The sequence below is a fragment of the Bos grunniens genome, chromosome 1 (assembly GCF_055505025.1).
Source record: "Bos grunniens cultivar Pamir isolate PY7600 chromosome 1, Bosgru_T2T1.0, whole genome shotgun sequence".
NCBI lineage: Eukaryota > Metazoa > Chordata > Mammalia > Artiodactyla > Bovidae > Bos > Bos grunniens.
The window spans coordinates 73,131,305-73,146,141 of record NC_141165.1 but is presented as its reverse complement, the minus strand read 5'-3'; the positions used below and the strand labels follow the sequence as shown (position 1 = coordinate 73,146,141).

Genomic DNA, 14,837 nt, shown 5'->3' with positions numbered 1-14,837 from the left:
AGTAAAAAGTTCTACAAAGGTACCTTCAGGCCAATCAAAAGAGGCAGCACTAGGTTCTACTCTCTTGTTTTAACCACTAAAAATTTACTTTTATCTACTTAAAAAAATTTTTTTAAGCAAAGGGGACTATAATTTCCTGAGGCTTCATGGTATGACAAATTCACAATTCAAATAAAGAAGACTGTAAGGTGGTCATTATCAACCAACCAATACTTTTCTAGAGTCACAGAATGAATGATTTTTAATTGTATCATTGTATCTTCACTGGTGATTTGGAATTATACAAAACTTAGGAATACATGTTTGATTATCTGATTGTACCAAGGATCAATTTTTCTTATGGTGTTAATATCTGAAAGTTGGCATCTAACTCTGAAAGCTTATAAAAGTTCTTTTTCTTACATTTTCCTCACAAAAACCCAAAATAAAGATTCTAATAAAAGGACTCAGAAAGGAAAGGTTTTAAAATACTATATGACACTACTTCAGTTCAGTTCAGTCGTTCAGTCGTGTCCGAATTTTTGCGACCCCATGAATCGCAGCACGCCAGGCCTTCCTGTCCATCACCAACTCTGGAATTCACTCAGACTCACATCCATCGAGTCAGTGATGCCATCCAGCCATCTCATCCTCTGTCGTCCCCTTCTCCTCCTGCCCCCAATCCCTCCCAGCATCAGAGTCTTTTCCAATGAGTCAACTCTTTGCACGAGGTGGCCAAAGTAGTGAAGTTTCAGCTTTAGCATCATTCCTTCCAAAGACATTACAGGGCTGATCTCCTTTAGAATGGACTGGTTGGATCTCCTTGCAGTCCAAGGGACTCCCAAGAGTCTTCTCCAACACCACAGTTCAAAAGCATCAATTCTTCAGCGCTCAGCCTTCTTCACAGTCCAACTCTCACATCCATACATGACTACTGGAAAAACCATAGCCTTGACTAGACGGACCTTTGTTGGCAAAGTAATGTCTCTGCTTTTGAATATGCTATCTAGGTTGGACATAACTTTCCTTCCAAGGAGTAAGCATCTTTGAATTTCATGGCTGCAGTAACCATCTGCAGTGATTTTGAAGCCCAAAAATATAAAGTCTGACACTGTTTCTCCATCTATTTCCCATGAAGTGATGGGACCAGATGCCATGATCTTCGTTTTCTGAATGTTGAGCTTTAAGCCAACTTTTTCACTCTCCACTTTCACTTTCATCAAGAGGCTTTTGAGTTCCTCTTTACTTTCTGCCATAAGGGTGGTGTCATCTGCATATGTGAGGTTACTGATATTTCTCCCGGCAATCTTGATTGCAGCTTGTGCTTCTTCCAGTCAGTGTTTCTCATGATGTACTCTGCATATAAGTTAAACAAGCAGGGTGACAATATACAGCCTTGACGTACTCCTTTTCCTATTTGGAACCAGTCTGTTGTTTCATGTCCAGTTCTAACTGTTGCTTCCTGACCTGCATACAGATTTCTCAAGAGGCAGGTCACTACTTAGTAGATTTCTAAATATTGGCTTTCCTTGATTTACATATGACCTATATTTATAAACACCTGTTTCTCTTAAATAAGTCAAGAGACTATCAGAGTTATAAACAAATGAAATTAATTCATTCCGCAACAAGTATTTGTTGAGTCCCAGCTTAGTGAAAGCATTGTTCTAGATATTAAAATGACAGAAAAGTAGAATATCTTTGTTCTTACAGATGTTACAGTGTGGTAGATGAACTAGACCATAAACAATTAGAAAATAAGTAATGGGAGAGAAGAAACTGTAAAGAGGCAGATGTATAGAGATAAGTATGGAGCAAACATTTACAGAAATGCAGAAATGAGAGATCATGAAGCTCTAAGACTGAGATAGAACTGCTTAATAAGTTTCCTCTTCACATGAACTGTAGCACTTTATTTTTGTAAGATTCTCCTACATTCTTTTATTAAGAGGGACATAAGTCACATACCATAATTCACTTTAAAGAGTACAATTAGCTGGTCCTTAGTGTACTCATGAAGTCATGCAATCATGACTATCTGATTCCAGAACATTTTCATCACCTTCAAAAGGAATTCCATACTCATTAGCAGACGCTTCCCTTTTCCCCCTTACTCCAGCTCCCGGCAACTACTAATCTGATTTCTGGCTCTATGAATTGGCTTATTCTGGATTTTCATATAAACAGAATATGTGGCCTTTTGTGACTAGCTTCTTTCACTTAACAAAGGAACATCATTTCTTTTAATGGCCAATTAACACTCCATTATACAGATAGGACACTGTTTAATCCATTCATCAGTTGACAGACATTTGGGTTTTTCCATGTTTTTAGCTATTAGGAATAAAGCTGCTACAAACATTTGTGTCCAAGTTTTTGTTAGATGTATATTTTCAATTCTATGGATGTATACCTTGACTCATATAGTAACTCTGTATTATTCTGTGTTGCACGAGTAACTGTAAAACTATTTCTAAAGTTGGCCATATCATTTATATTTCCATAGCGTGTATGAGGGTTCTAGTTCTACACATTCTTGAGATTTTTTTGTATAACCCCCTCCTTTTTTTTGGCTGTGCTGTGTGGGAATCTTAATTCCCTGACCAGGAATAAAAATCTGTGCCCCCTGCAGTGGAACCAAAGTCTTAATAACTGGACCACTAGGGAAATCCCTCCTTTTATAATGCAGCAATTTGAGGGGTCCTTAAAGCCATAAGTACTCTGGCTGTAATAGGTTCAAACAGAAGATATATGTTTGCAGGTTAAAAGGTCAGTATTTAACCAAAGAATGAGGAACCAACACATAATGTAACAGAACTACAGAATTACTGTAATTTTTGATAAAATACTAATGCAAATATCTTTCATATATATTTTTAATGGTTTTTAAATCAGAGAAATTTCCACTTACCAAAGCAAATTCATCTACATGAATTTTGGTTTTTTCTATTTCTCCACCTATACATTCAGGGAGAATTGATGATTCAGCGCCTTTAACAAATAAAAGCTTCTCACCTAAAAAGAAAAATGAACATTTAAAAAATTGTATTAGATACAATATTCAGTTCAGTTCAGTTCAGTCGCTCAGTCATGTCCGACTCTTGCAATCCCATAAATTGCAGCACGCCAGGCCTCCCTGTCCATTACCAACTCCCGGAGTTCACTCAGACTCACGTCCATCGATTCAGTGATGCCATCCAGTCATCTCATCCTCTGTCATCCCCTTCTCCTCCTGCCCCTAATCCCTCCCAGCATCAGAGTCTTTTCCAATGAGTCAACTCTTCGCATGAGGTGGAGTTTCAGCTTCAGCATCATTCCTTCCAAGTACACCCAGGACTGATCTCCTTTAGAATGGACTGGTTGGATCTCCTTGCAGTCCAAGGGACTCCCAAGAGTCTTCTCCAACACCACAGTTCAAAAGCATCAATTCTTCGGCACTCAGCCTTCTTCACAGTCCAACTTCTCACATCCATACATGACCACTGGAAAAACCATAGCCTTGACTAGATGGACCTTTGTTGGCAAAGTAATGTCTCTGCTTTTGAATATGCTATCTAGGTTGGTCATAACTTTCCTTCCAAGGAGTAAGCATCTTTGAATTTCATGGCTGCAGTAACCATCTGCAGTGATTTTGGAGCCCAGAAAAATAAAGTCTGACATTACTTCCACTGTTTCCCCATCTATTTCCCATGAAGTGATGGGACCACATGCCATGATCTTCGTTTTCTGAACGTTGAGCTTTAATCCAACTTTTTCACTCTCCTCTTTCACTTTCCTCAAGAGGCTTTTTAGTTCCTCTTCACTTTCTGCCATAAGGGTGGTGTCATCTGCATATGTGAGGTTATTGATATTTCTCCTGGCAATCTTGATTCCAGCTTGTGCTTCTTCCAGTCCAGCGTTTCTCATGATGTACTCAGCATATAAGTTAAATAAACAGGGTGACAATATACAGCCTTGATGTACTCCTTTTCCTATTTGGAACCAGTTTGTTGTTCCATGTCCCGTTCTAATTGTTGCTTCCTAATCTGCATACAGGTTTCTCAAGAGGCAGGTCAGGTGGTCTGGTATTCCCATCTCTTGAAGAATTTTCCACAGTTTATTGTGATCCACACAGTCAAAGGCTTTGGCATAGTCAATAAAGCAGAAATAGATGTTTTTCTGGAACTCTCTTGCTTTTTCCACGATCCAGCGGATGTTGGCAATTTGATCTCTGGTTCCTCTGTCTTTTCTAAAACCAGCTTGAACATCAGGAAGTTCACGGTTCACGTATTGCTGAAGTCTGGCTTGGAGAATTTTGAGCATTACTTTACTAGTGTGTGAGATGAGTGCAATTGTGCGGTAGTTTGAGCATTCTTTGGCATTGCCTTTCTTTGGGATTGGAATGAAAACTGACCTTTTCCAGTCCTGTGGCCACTGACGAGTCTTCCAAATTTGCTGGCATATTGAGTGCAGCACTTTCACAGCATCATCTTTCAGGATTTGAAATAGCTCCACTGGAATTTCATCACCTCCACTAGCTTTGTTCGTAGTGATGCTTTCTAAGGCCCACTTGACTTCACATTCCAGGGTGTCTGGCTCTAGGTGAATGATCACACCATTGTGATTATCTGGGTCCTGAAGATCTTTTTTGGACAGTTCTTCAGTGTATTCTTGCCACCTCTTCTTAATATCTTCTGCTTCTGTTAGGTCCATACCATTTCTGTCCTTTATCGAGCCCATCTTTGCATGAAATGTTCCCTTAGTATCTCTGATTTTCTTGAAGAGATCCCTAGTCTTTCCCATTCTGTTGTTTTCCGCTATTTCTTTGCACTGATCGCTGAAGAAGGCTTTCTTATCTCTTCTTGCTATTCTTTGGAACTCTGCATTCAGATGCTTATATCTTTCCTTTTCTCCTTTGCTTTTCGCTTCTCTTCTTTTCACAGCTATTTGTAAGGCCTCCTCAGACAGCCATTTTGCTTTTTTGCATTTCTTTTCCATGGGGATGGTCTTGATCCCTGTCTCCTGTACAATGTCACGAACCTCATTCCGTAGTTCATCAGGCACTCTATCTATCAGATCTAGGCCCTTAAATCTATTTCTCACTTCCACTGTATAATCATAAGGGATTTGATGGTCTAGTGGTTTTCACTACTTTCTTCAATTTCAGTCTGAATTTGGTAATAAGGAGTTCATGATCCGAGCCACAGTCAGCTCCTGGTCTTGTTTTTGTTGACTGTATAGAGCTTCTCCATCTGTGTCTTGAAAGAATATAATCAATCTGATTTCAGTGTTGACCATCTGGTGATGTCCATGTGTAGAGTCTTCTCTTGTGCTGTTGGAAGAGGGTGTTTGCTATGACCAGTGCATTTTCTTAGCAAAACTCTATTAGTCTTTGCCCGGCTTCATTCCCTATTCTAAGGCCAAATTTGCCTGTTACTCCAGGTGTTTCTTGACTTCCTACTTTTGCATTCCAGTCCCCTATAATGAAAAGAACATCTTTTTTGGGTGTTAGTTCTAAAAGGTCTTGTAGGTCTTCAGAGAACCGTTCAACTTCAGTTTCTTCAGCGTTACTGGTTGGGGCATAGACTTGGGTTACTGTGATATTGAATGGTTTGCCTTGGAAACGAACAGAGATCATTCTGTTGTTTTTGAGATTGCATCCAAGTACTTCATTTTGGACTCTTTTGTTGACCATGATGGCTACTCCATTTCTTCTGAGGGGATTCCTGTCCGCAGTAGTAGATATAATGGTCATCTGAGTTAAATTCACCCATTCCAGTCCATTTCAGTTCGTTGATTCCTAGAATGTTGACATTCACTCTTGCCATCTCCTGTTTGACCACTTCCAATTTGCCTTGATTCATGGACCTGACATTCCAGGTTCCTATGCAATATTGCTCTTTACAGCATTGGACCTTGCTTCTATCACCAGTCACATCCACAACTGGGTATTGGTTTTTGCTTTGGCTCCATTGCTTTATTCTTTCCGGAGTTATTTCTCCACTGATCTCCAGTAGCATATTGGGCACCTACTGACCTGGGGAGTTTCTCTTTCAGTATCCTATCATTTTGCCTTTTCATACTGTTCATGGGGTCCACTGGAGAAGGGAATGGCAAACCAATTCAAATACAATATTAAATAAGTACAAATTCATAAAAGTTTAGATTTGTTACCTGAAGGTGCTTGAACAATTACACTCATTCTTCTACGATCTGGATCAAATTCCAAAATATGAAGCAGCTTGTATCTAAGTGAAAAAAAATAAGAAAGACAAAATCTTTACTTTTTTGAATAATATTAAGTGACTATTAGTCTAGTCAAGGCTATGGTTTTTCCAGTGGTCATGTATGGATGTGAGAGTTGGACTGTGAAGAAAGCTGAGTGCTGAAGAATTGATGCTTTTGAACTGTGGTGTTGGAGAAGACTCTTGAGAGTCCCTTGGACTGCAAGGAGATCCAACCAGTCCATTCAAAGGAGATCAGCCCTGGGATTTCTTTGGAAGGAATGATGCTAAAGCTGAAACTCCAGTACTTTGGCCACCTCATGTGAAGAGTTGACTCATTGGAAAAACTCTGATGCTGGGAGGGATTGGGGGCAGGAGGAGAAGGGGACAACTGATGATGAGATGGCTGGATGGCATCACTGACTCAATGGACGTGAGTGTGAGTGAACTCCGGGAGATGGTGACAGACAGGGAGGCCTGGTGTGCTGCCATTCATGGGGTCGCAAAGAGTCGGACATGACTGAGCGACTGAACTGAAGTGACTATTTGGAAAGAACCCCCATAAGAGATAAAATGGTTAATTCAGAACAAGAAATTAATCTCAACTATATTTTTTAAGATGATGGATCATGAGTCAATTAACAAGATAGAAAAAGAAGGAACAGACTTTTATTAAGTACTGGATTGGAGAAAAAGTTCATTCAGGTTTTGCCAAAAGATCTCATGGGAAAACGTGAATGACCATTTTGGTCAGTCTAATACTTAATGGAATGCCACATACTTTACATACCTTCTATCATTTAACACCCATGAAAACCAAAGGATGTAGGTCTTATCTCACTTTACAGATGAAGACTATTATACTCAGAAAGGCATATTCATTTGCCTAAGCCAAATAAGCATATGAGTGGCAGAGCAAGGATTGGAATGCATATCTGCCCAGCTTCATGTTTCCTCACTAAAAAGGGTGACTGATTCTAAACCCTTTTTTCTGACCAAACACATCTGAGAAATATAAGCCCTCACATTAGTAACAGAGGCTCATTATAGCAGTGATTCTAAACCCAGGACAGGACAGCTGCGGGGCGGCGGGGTGGGTACGGGGAAGATCTCTCTAGGGAGCTGCAGAAGAATTTGGTGTCTGATGGTCAAGTGTGGAAGTTGATAAAATGAGCTAGACAGGGTCCCAGATAGAAGTGGTCAAAGACTGGGCACTATTTAGTTCAGAAAAGCATAGTTTGGACAAGCAGGGCTGGAGCTGAGATGTGATCAGAACTGATAAAAACCACAAAAGATATATGAATATGATAAGAATGGACTACTTTATCCAACAGTAGAAGTATTGGAAATGATACAACAGTTCCTTAATGTTTGAAAGATAAAAATCATTGGAAAGATAAAGAAATTTTTGTTTAGTGAGTAGAAACATAAAACTCATTACCTTTACATGTAAAAATAAACACATAAGTAAATTCAAGGACCGTTAAGCTAAAGTACAGATGAAAGATTCAGACCATTATATTATTATTGTGATGAGATACAATGTAATACTGACATCATTCTAGAGCAGGCCTTGGTAAACTTTTAAGGTGCCAGATAGCAAATACTTTAGGCTTTGAACATCATATATGATCTCTGTTGCATTTTTGTTTCTGAAAACATTTTAAAAATGCAATTTAGTCTACAGGCTATACAAAAACAAGCTGTAGGCCAGATCTGGCTTCTGGGTCACTTTACCGATTCCTGTTCTATAGTATTCAATACATAGAAAATTACATATAGAAAAAAATTACCGTTCCAGTTTTCCAAGAGTTTTAACTTCCATAATTTCTCCAGAATTACCAACAAACACGATGCCAAATCTAGGAAATAAAAGAAGAAAGAAATATAAGATATAAAGGATGAGAGGTGGACCATAAAGAAGGCAGGCACAGTGCCAAAGAATTGATGCTTTCAAACTGGTGCTAGAGAAGACTCTTCCACAGTCCCTTGGACAGCAAGGAGATCAAACCAGTCAGTCCTAAAGCAAATCAACCTTAAATACTCATTCGAAGGACTGATGCTGAAGCTGAAGCTCCAGTAGTTTGGCTGCCTGATGCAAACAGCTACTCACTGGAAAAGGCCCTGATGCTGGGAAAGATTGAAGGCAGAAGAAGAGGGCAACAGAGTATGAGATGGTTGGATGGCATCATTGAGTCAGTGGACATAAACTTGGGCAAACTCTAGGAGATGGTGAGAGACAGAAGGCCTGGCATGCTGCAGTCCATGGGGTTGCAAAGAGTTGGACATGACTGGGCAACTGAACAACATTTCATATTTTACGATATGACTTGAGTAAAAACATTTAAAATATAAGTTTAAGATGTATTAAAGTATTTCCTTTGAGAATATATAGCATTATTTTTAAGAACTTAAAGGATTAGAGTTGGTACAAAACAATACACACACAAGTATTTCTCACAACATATTTCATAGCAATCAGACAGTAGCTAGTGGTGCCTGGACCTACTACAACACTACTTCTGCTGTCAGAGTAAAACTTGCCATCAGAAGACTGAAGCAATGAAAGGACCAGTAGAAGTGCCATTATTTGATAACACTGCTAGCCTATAATAAATGTGTTAAAATTTATGTAACAAAATTACTTTGGCTTGTTGTTAACTTTGGGTATGGGTATTCCGCGATGGCTCAGCAGGTAAAGAATCTGCCTGCCAGTGCAGGAGATGCAGGTTCGGTCCCTGGGTTGGGAAGATCCCTCGGAGGAGGAAATGGCAAACTATTCCAGTATTCTTTCCTGGGAAATCCCACAGACAGAGGAATCTGGCAGGCTACAGTCTGTAGGGTCACAAAGTCAGACAGGACTGAGCACACATGCAGAATGCAGTAGACTTTTAAAGAGATCTCTTCAAAATACGACTTAATGCAAGCTTGACAACAAAATTAATGACATTTCACATTCTTATGTAGAATATTTTTATGTGCTTTTTTGTCTGAGAATTTAAAAGTATTTTCTTGTATTTTCACACTTTTATTTAAAAGGTATTTTTCTGAAGATTTGAAAATTATACTTAAACTACCTTGCAGCAGCTTCCACGAGAGCCTTTTCATCTGGTGAAGATGCATAGTACTCCAACTGGGCAGGTGCAAAGCTGGACTGCCAGGGACCATCACCAATGCTATCAGTCTGAACACTGCTAATCTGCACAGTGTGACAGAGACTGACTGCTTTAAAGAAGAGATCATGTTCTTTAATCTGCAGAAACATAATTAATATTCACAATAAAAATACCAATACCAAATAACATGTGGGAAACCAGAAACAAAATTCTAAAAAATGCCATTAAATACAGTTTGTAATTTGATAAAGATGTAGAACAAGAGTGCTATAATCTTGAATTGCATAAGCAATAGCTAGCTGGCTGCTTCTGACTCCAAAGAGTTAAGACATCATGTTTGCTTATGACCCTTTAACATCTGACTATCTTTTCAGTAGACATAACCAAATTGCAAGTAAAGGTAAAAACTATTTTGTGGCAGAACTGAGATGGAAAAGGTATTAAATAAATTTAAGCTGTGTTCCTTAACAAAGTCTTATTTACTTCAAGGCAGAAGCGCATTCCTTAACTTAGTCTCATTTAAACACCTAGAGAACTAAAGTAGATACATAATAAGTGACAATTTAAGTTTGCTTATGACTATAAATTCTCAATGCTGAACCAAAGTATAAACATTTCAAATGTGTATTTCTTGCCCCACTAACATTTAAAACATTTTCTCCTACAACCCACCAACTACAAAGAACTACCATTTCAAATGAAATTCCTATTTATTAACTTAAAAATTGCTTACTAGTTCAGTTCCATTTTCAGGACTGGTTCTAAAGGAGGAACCGGCTGCAAGATGGGATAAATTGTTAACATGGGATAAACTAGTAAGATAAGATAAGTTTCCTTCTGAAGAGTCTGGTGTTGGTCCTTCAGATACAAGTCTACCATTGATTTCTTGGTATTTTGTACCATTAATTGAACATTCCCGAAACTGCATCTCGTTTTCTGTCAGTGTACCAGTTTTGTCTGTAAACACATACTCCACCTAGAGATAGAAAAGAAAACAAACTTTTCTGTTCAGGGTCTTATATTAGACAAAAAAAAAAAAAAAAAGCTGCCCTCTGTCTCCTGATGTTGTTTACCTATTAACATTGATATACTCATGTTGAGAGTACAAATAATTAATGATGCAGGGTAACACAAAACATTTAAAATTTATAGACTTTTCTAAGTCTGTGGCATCTTTAGAGTTACGTTCATCTATAGAGGGGACTGATAGTTTTTGTTGAATCAACAGCAGAAATAGTTCCTGGTCAGGGAACTATATTCCACATGCCGCAACTGAAAGATCATAAGATCTTGAATGCCCCCACATGCTAAAACCAAGACCCATCAGCCAAATAAATAAATTCAAATAACACACAAAAACCAGCTGCAATACTTCTGATGGCCACTTCTACAAGTATACTTTAGGTCTTTTTCATAAAGTGCCGTATTTATTGTAGTACTTATTTATTGTATTTACCATATTTATTGTATTTCTTAATAATTTAGCAAGTACTGTTGTCATTAGGTTCCTCCCTTTTCATTTTAAATGTATTACTGACAAAGTTTATGTTATACCCCAATCCCATTTTCCCATAAACCCTGTGGTTTTTAGTAAGTAATTTTACACAGCACAGTGATTTTTAGTAATGGATATGTCACATTACAGCAGAACTGATGAACTAAGATCCTGCAAACCACAGGGCACAGCCAAACAAACACACTGTTCTGATATACTATAATATTAGAAATTTAAAATATTATCATAGAAATAAACCAAAAGATAGGTGGAAAGATAAAAGTGCATGACTTCTCCCAGAAACCGTATTATAAAAACACGGAGATGAAAATTCAAAGAGAATTAGGAAATTAGGATAAATGGTCTGACACCCAAATTAATAAATTTCAGAAATAAAATTCCACAAAACAGAAACAGACTTGTTACTAAAGAAATAAGGAAAATTCCTCGAAGTGAAGGACATGTTTCTAGATTAAGAGGACTTGGAGTTCTTTGCCCAAAGGGAGTAAAAAAAGACACCAAGGTGTATCATCATAAAATTTCAGATTCATTGCACAAAGAGAAGATTGTAAACATTAACGTTTCCAGAAACAAAACAACAGATCACATAGAAAAACTGAGACTCAGAATAGGATTGGATTTCTCATAGAAACACTGGAAGCCAGGAAAAAAATGGAGAACTGCTTTTGAAAATATTGAGGAAAAATAATTCTCAACCTAAATTATTAATCAAGTGTAAGAAGGGAATAAAGATATTTTTAGACATGCAAAAACTCAAAATATATCCATCTTATGCATCCTTTCCGAAGAAGTTATTAGAAGATGTGGTCCACCAAAATAAGAGAATAAGCAACAGGTGGGAAGACATGGGAAGCAGAGGGCAGGAAATTTAAAACAGATGGGAGACAAGGGAAGTTCTAGGGTGATGGAAAAGGAAGTCCAGGGTGACAGCTGAGAAGCTGGTCCAGAAAGAAGTCCAAATTGAAGCAGAAAAATGAAAGGCTTCAAAAGAGAAAGCGAGCAACAGAATAAAAAAGAGAAAGGAAATCCTAGATTACCTGCTGTGTTTGCATATGTGAGAGATGGTTCATACACTCATCAGATTTGTTTGTGGTAAATGGAAATTAAGAGAATGAAAAAATAGAACAATTAAGTCTAACAAAACCAAAATACATAGGAAAAATGTAATTATAGTACTACACAGCACACAGAGAGAACTAGGAGTTAATAAACTATAACAAAACAGTTCTAATAATGTCAGTAAGTGAATATTTATTAAATCCCAAATTGTGATTTAACAATATTGGGGAGCTATTGGAGAGGCAAAGTGGGTATATGTCTGGAGATGTGTGTAGAAGGAATAGTGTAAGGGTTATATCTTTATATTTCATAGTAAATAATGTCTCAACTTTAAAAATCCAGAAAGAATACCATATAAAAATACAATGCTAAATAATGAAGAACAGTTTAAGATTTCAAAATGGGAAACAACAAACAAGGTGTGGAGCAAAGAAAGTGGGGCTGTTTTTTAGTATAAGTTTTGTAATATTTAGTTTTATTAGTTTTTGTACATTTATTGTTTTGATAAAAATAACAAATTAGAAAAACAAAAGGATCATTTTTACCTGTCCAAGTTCTTCATTCAGATCAGAAGTATTGACTTGAGCTTTCTCATCTGATTCTTCATGATAGAGATCAAGATCCCAGCCAATAAAAAATGATCCAAGAAATTTTTGCAGTTCCACTGTCACGTATAATGAAATTGGAATGATGAAATTGTAGAGTACCAAAAAAGCAAGGAAGTCTGAAATAAATTTCAGAATCTGTGGGAAAAAAATGATTTTTGGTAAGAAAAAATATGAGAATTTCTTTATCATCACTGAAGAAAATAATCAGTTTCACATTTAAATAGACTATTAACTATATTCTGAAACAGAATAGCCTCATGAATTGAAATTCATTTATTGAATTGTCCTTTCAACACATTTATTGCTCTTTAGAATCTTAAAGAGAAAGGAAAAAAGATTAAAACCAAATTACTTAATTTGTTACTTTCTGTGCCTATGCACAAGCCTGTGCCCAGCTGCTCAGTCAGGTCTGACTCTGCAACACCATGGACTGTAGCCCGCCAAACTCCACTGTCCCTGTAATTTTCTAGACAAGAATGGGTTGCCATTCTTGTCAGTCAGGGGATCTTCCTGACCCAGGGATTGAACCCGAGTATCCTGCATCACAGGCAGAGATTCTTAACCACTGAGCCACTGGGGAAGCCCAGTGAATTACTCTGATAGAAATGAAAATTAATTAATTTACTCTTTAGTTATAATCTATAATATACAGTAAATGGAATGAAAATTTCAATATCTAGTACTGAAGTGGAATGCCAATACAGATAATCTAAATTTTTGTGATCTTCTTTAACCATTCAAATTATGTCATAGGGAATATAATTGCTTATGTCCCAAAATGTAAAAAGCATACCAGTACAAACATGTTGGCTACTCTTCACATGCAATATCCTTTTGATATCCTTCAACAATAATACTTTTAGGGGATGACACTGATAACTCCTATCAGAAGTCACTACAAAGCATTAAAAGATATAAAATTTCCAAAGAATAAAATTTTCTTTATAACAGAGTCAAGAACATCATAAAATACCTTACTACTATTTCTTTGATGTTCTGTTTTTTGGTTATACCAAGGTTCATCCCATTTTTCTTCAGCTTGCCATGTATATTTCAAGATAGTACTGATGATGGCTTCAGAAATAAGGATTATTAGATAAATTATCAAAAATGTATTCATTGACCTGAAATGAAAAAAAGAGAATATAAAATGTATCAATAACATGTTACTATACTCATTTGTTTGGAAATTATTATTGGTATTAAATAAGACACTAAATATATAAGATATTATGATAGCTATCTAAATGACACAATTTATGACCATTCAATTAAATCTATTTACTAGAAATAAAAGAACAGATACATACGATTACAAACATATTTACTATAGTTAAGCTACTGTTCAAAATGCTTATAGTAAATGACAGTTTTGGCCAGTTATTTTACTGTAAATAATTATCAAAAGATTTTCTACATTTTCAGGACCTATCTTACTTTATGTGCAAACATAACTAATATTTGTATAGCACTGATATTTTATAGAACTTCTGTCACAACCACTAACTTGTCTTATGTTAAACAAAAAACAACCTTGTCTAATATTTATAAAAACCTGTGAGGAAGAGATTGCATCCTTTTTAAAGATGGTGACCAAAACTAAAAAATCGTTCTGTAGATTTCCCAAAATCATACAAGTCATGAATTGACTTTAAAATCCCTCTTCTTTTCACTGGGCAAGCTTAATATTTTATCTCTAAAGTCCTTCATCAACATTCTGTTCTTTTCAGCACATGGATTTTATATGGATTTTGTTAGGTGTACACCTAGGTACTTCTTTGGGAGTGGTGACTGCAAATGGTATAATTTAAATTTCAATTTGTCATTGGTGTTTCTTTTTCAATATCATTATTTAGTGCTGTGACAGTTAATTTTGTGTGTTGATTTGACCAGGCTAACCAGAGAGCTGGTAAAACATTGTTTCTGGATGTGTTTGTGAGGGTGTTTCTGGAAGAGATAGTTAGTTCAATAGACTTAGTAAAGACATACGCCCTCACCAATATAGCAACTAGTCGCTCAGTCATGTCTGACTTTTTGCAAGCCCATAGACTGCAGTCTGCCAGGCTCCTCTGTCCATGTCCATGGAATTCTCCAGGCAAAAATATTGGAGTGGGTAACCATTCCCTTCTCCAGGGTATCTTCCTGACCTAGTGATCGAACATGGGTCTCCTGCACTGCAGGCAGACTCTTTACTGTCTGAGCCAGCAGGAAAGCCCCAATATAGGCAGGCATCATCCAATTCATTGAGGGCTCAAATGGAACAACAACAACAATAAGAAAAGGCGAAGGAAGGAGAAATTCTGTCTCTTCTTTATTAGGGACCTCAGAGCTGCTGGTTCTTAGGACTTTGGATTTG

The 14,837-nt window shown here is 37.1% G+C and overlaps 1 protein-coding gene across 16 annotated transcripts in view; it reads right to left on the bottom strand.

The window, feature by feature from the left end:
- ATP11B (ATPase phospholipid transporting 11B (putative)) overlaps positions 1-14,837 on the bottom strand; it is a 121,137-nt gene that overhangs the window by 56,704 nt on the left and 49,596 nt on the right. For all 16 annotated transcript variants that reach the window (XR_015162212.1, XR_015162202.1, XR_015162205.1 and 13 more), the window contains 7 exons: positions 13,455-13,605; positions 12,419-12,616; positions 10,032-10,274; positions 9,260-9,435; positions 7,976-8,044; positions 6,133-6,206; positions 2,891-2,994 (listed from right to left, as the gene is read on the bottom strand). Coding sequence is in view for 8 of the 16 variants with exons in the window: in XM_086395850.1 (XP_086251976.1) it covers positions 2,891-2,994; positions 6,133-6,206; positions 7,976-8,044; positions 9,260-9,435; positions 10,032-10,274; positions 12,419-12,616; positions 13,455-13,605 (1,015 nt within the window). In the remaining 8 variants the exon portion in view is untranslated. The remainder of the gene's footprint in view (positions 1-2,890; positions 2,995-6,132; positions 6,207-7,975; positions 8,045-9,259; positions 9,436-10,031; positions 10,275-12,418; positions 12,617-13,454; positions 13,606-14,837) is intronic.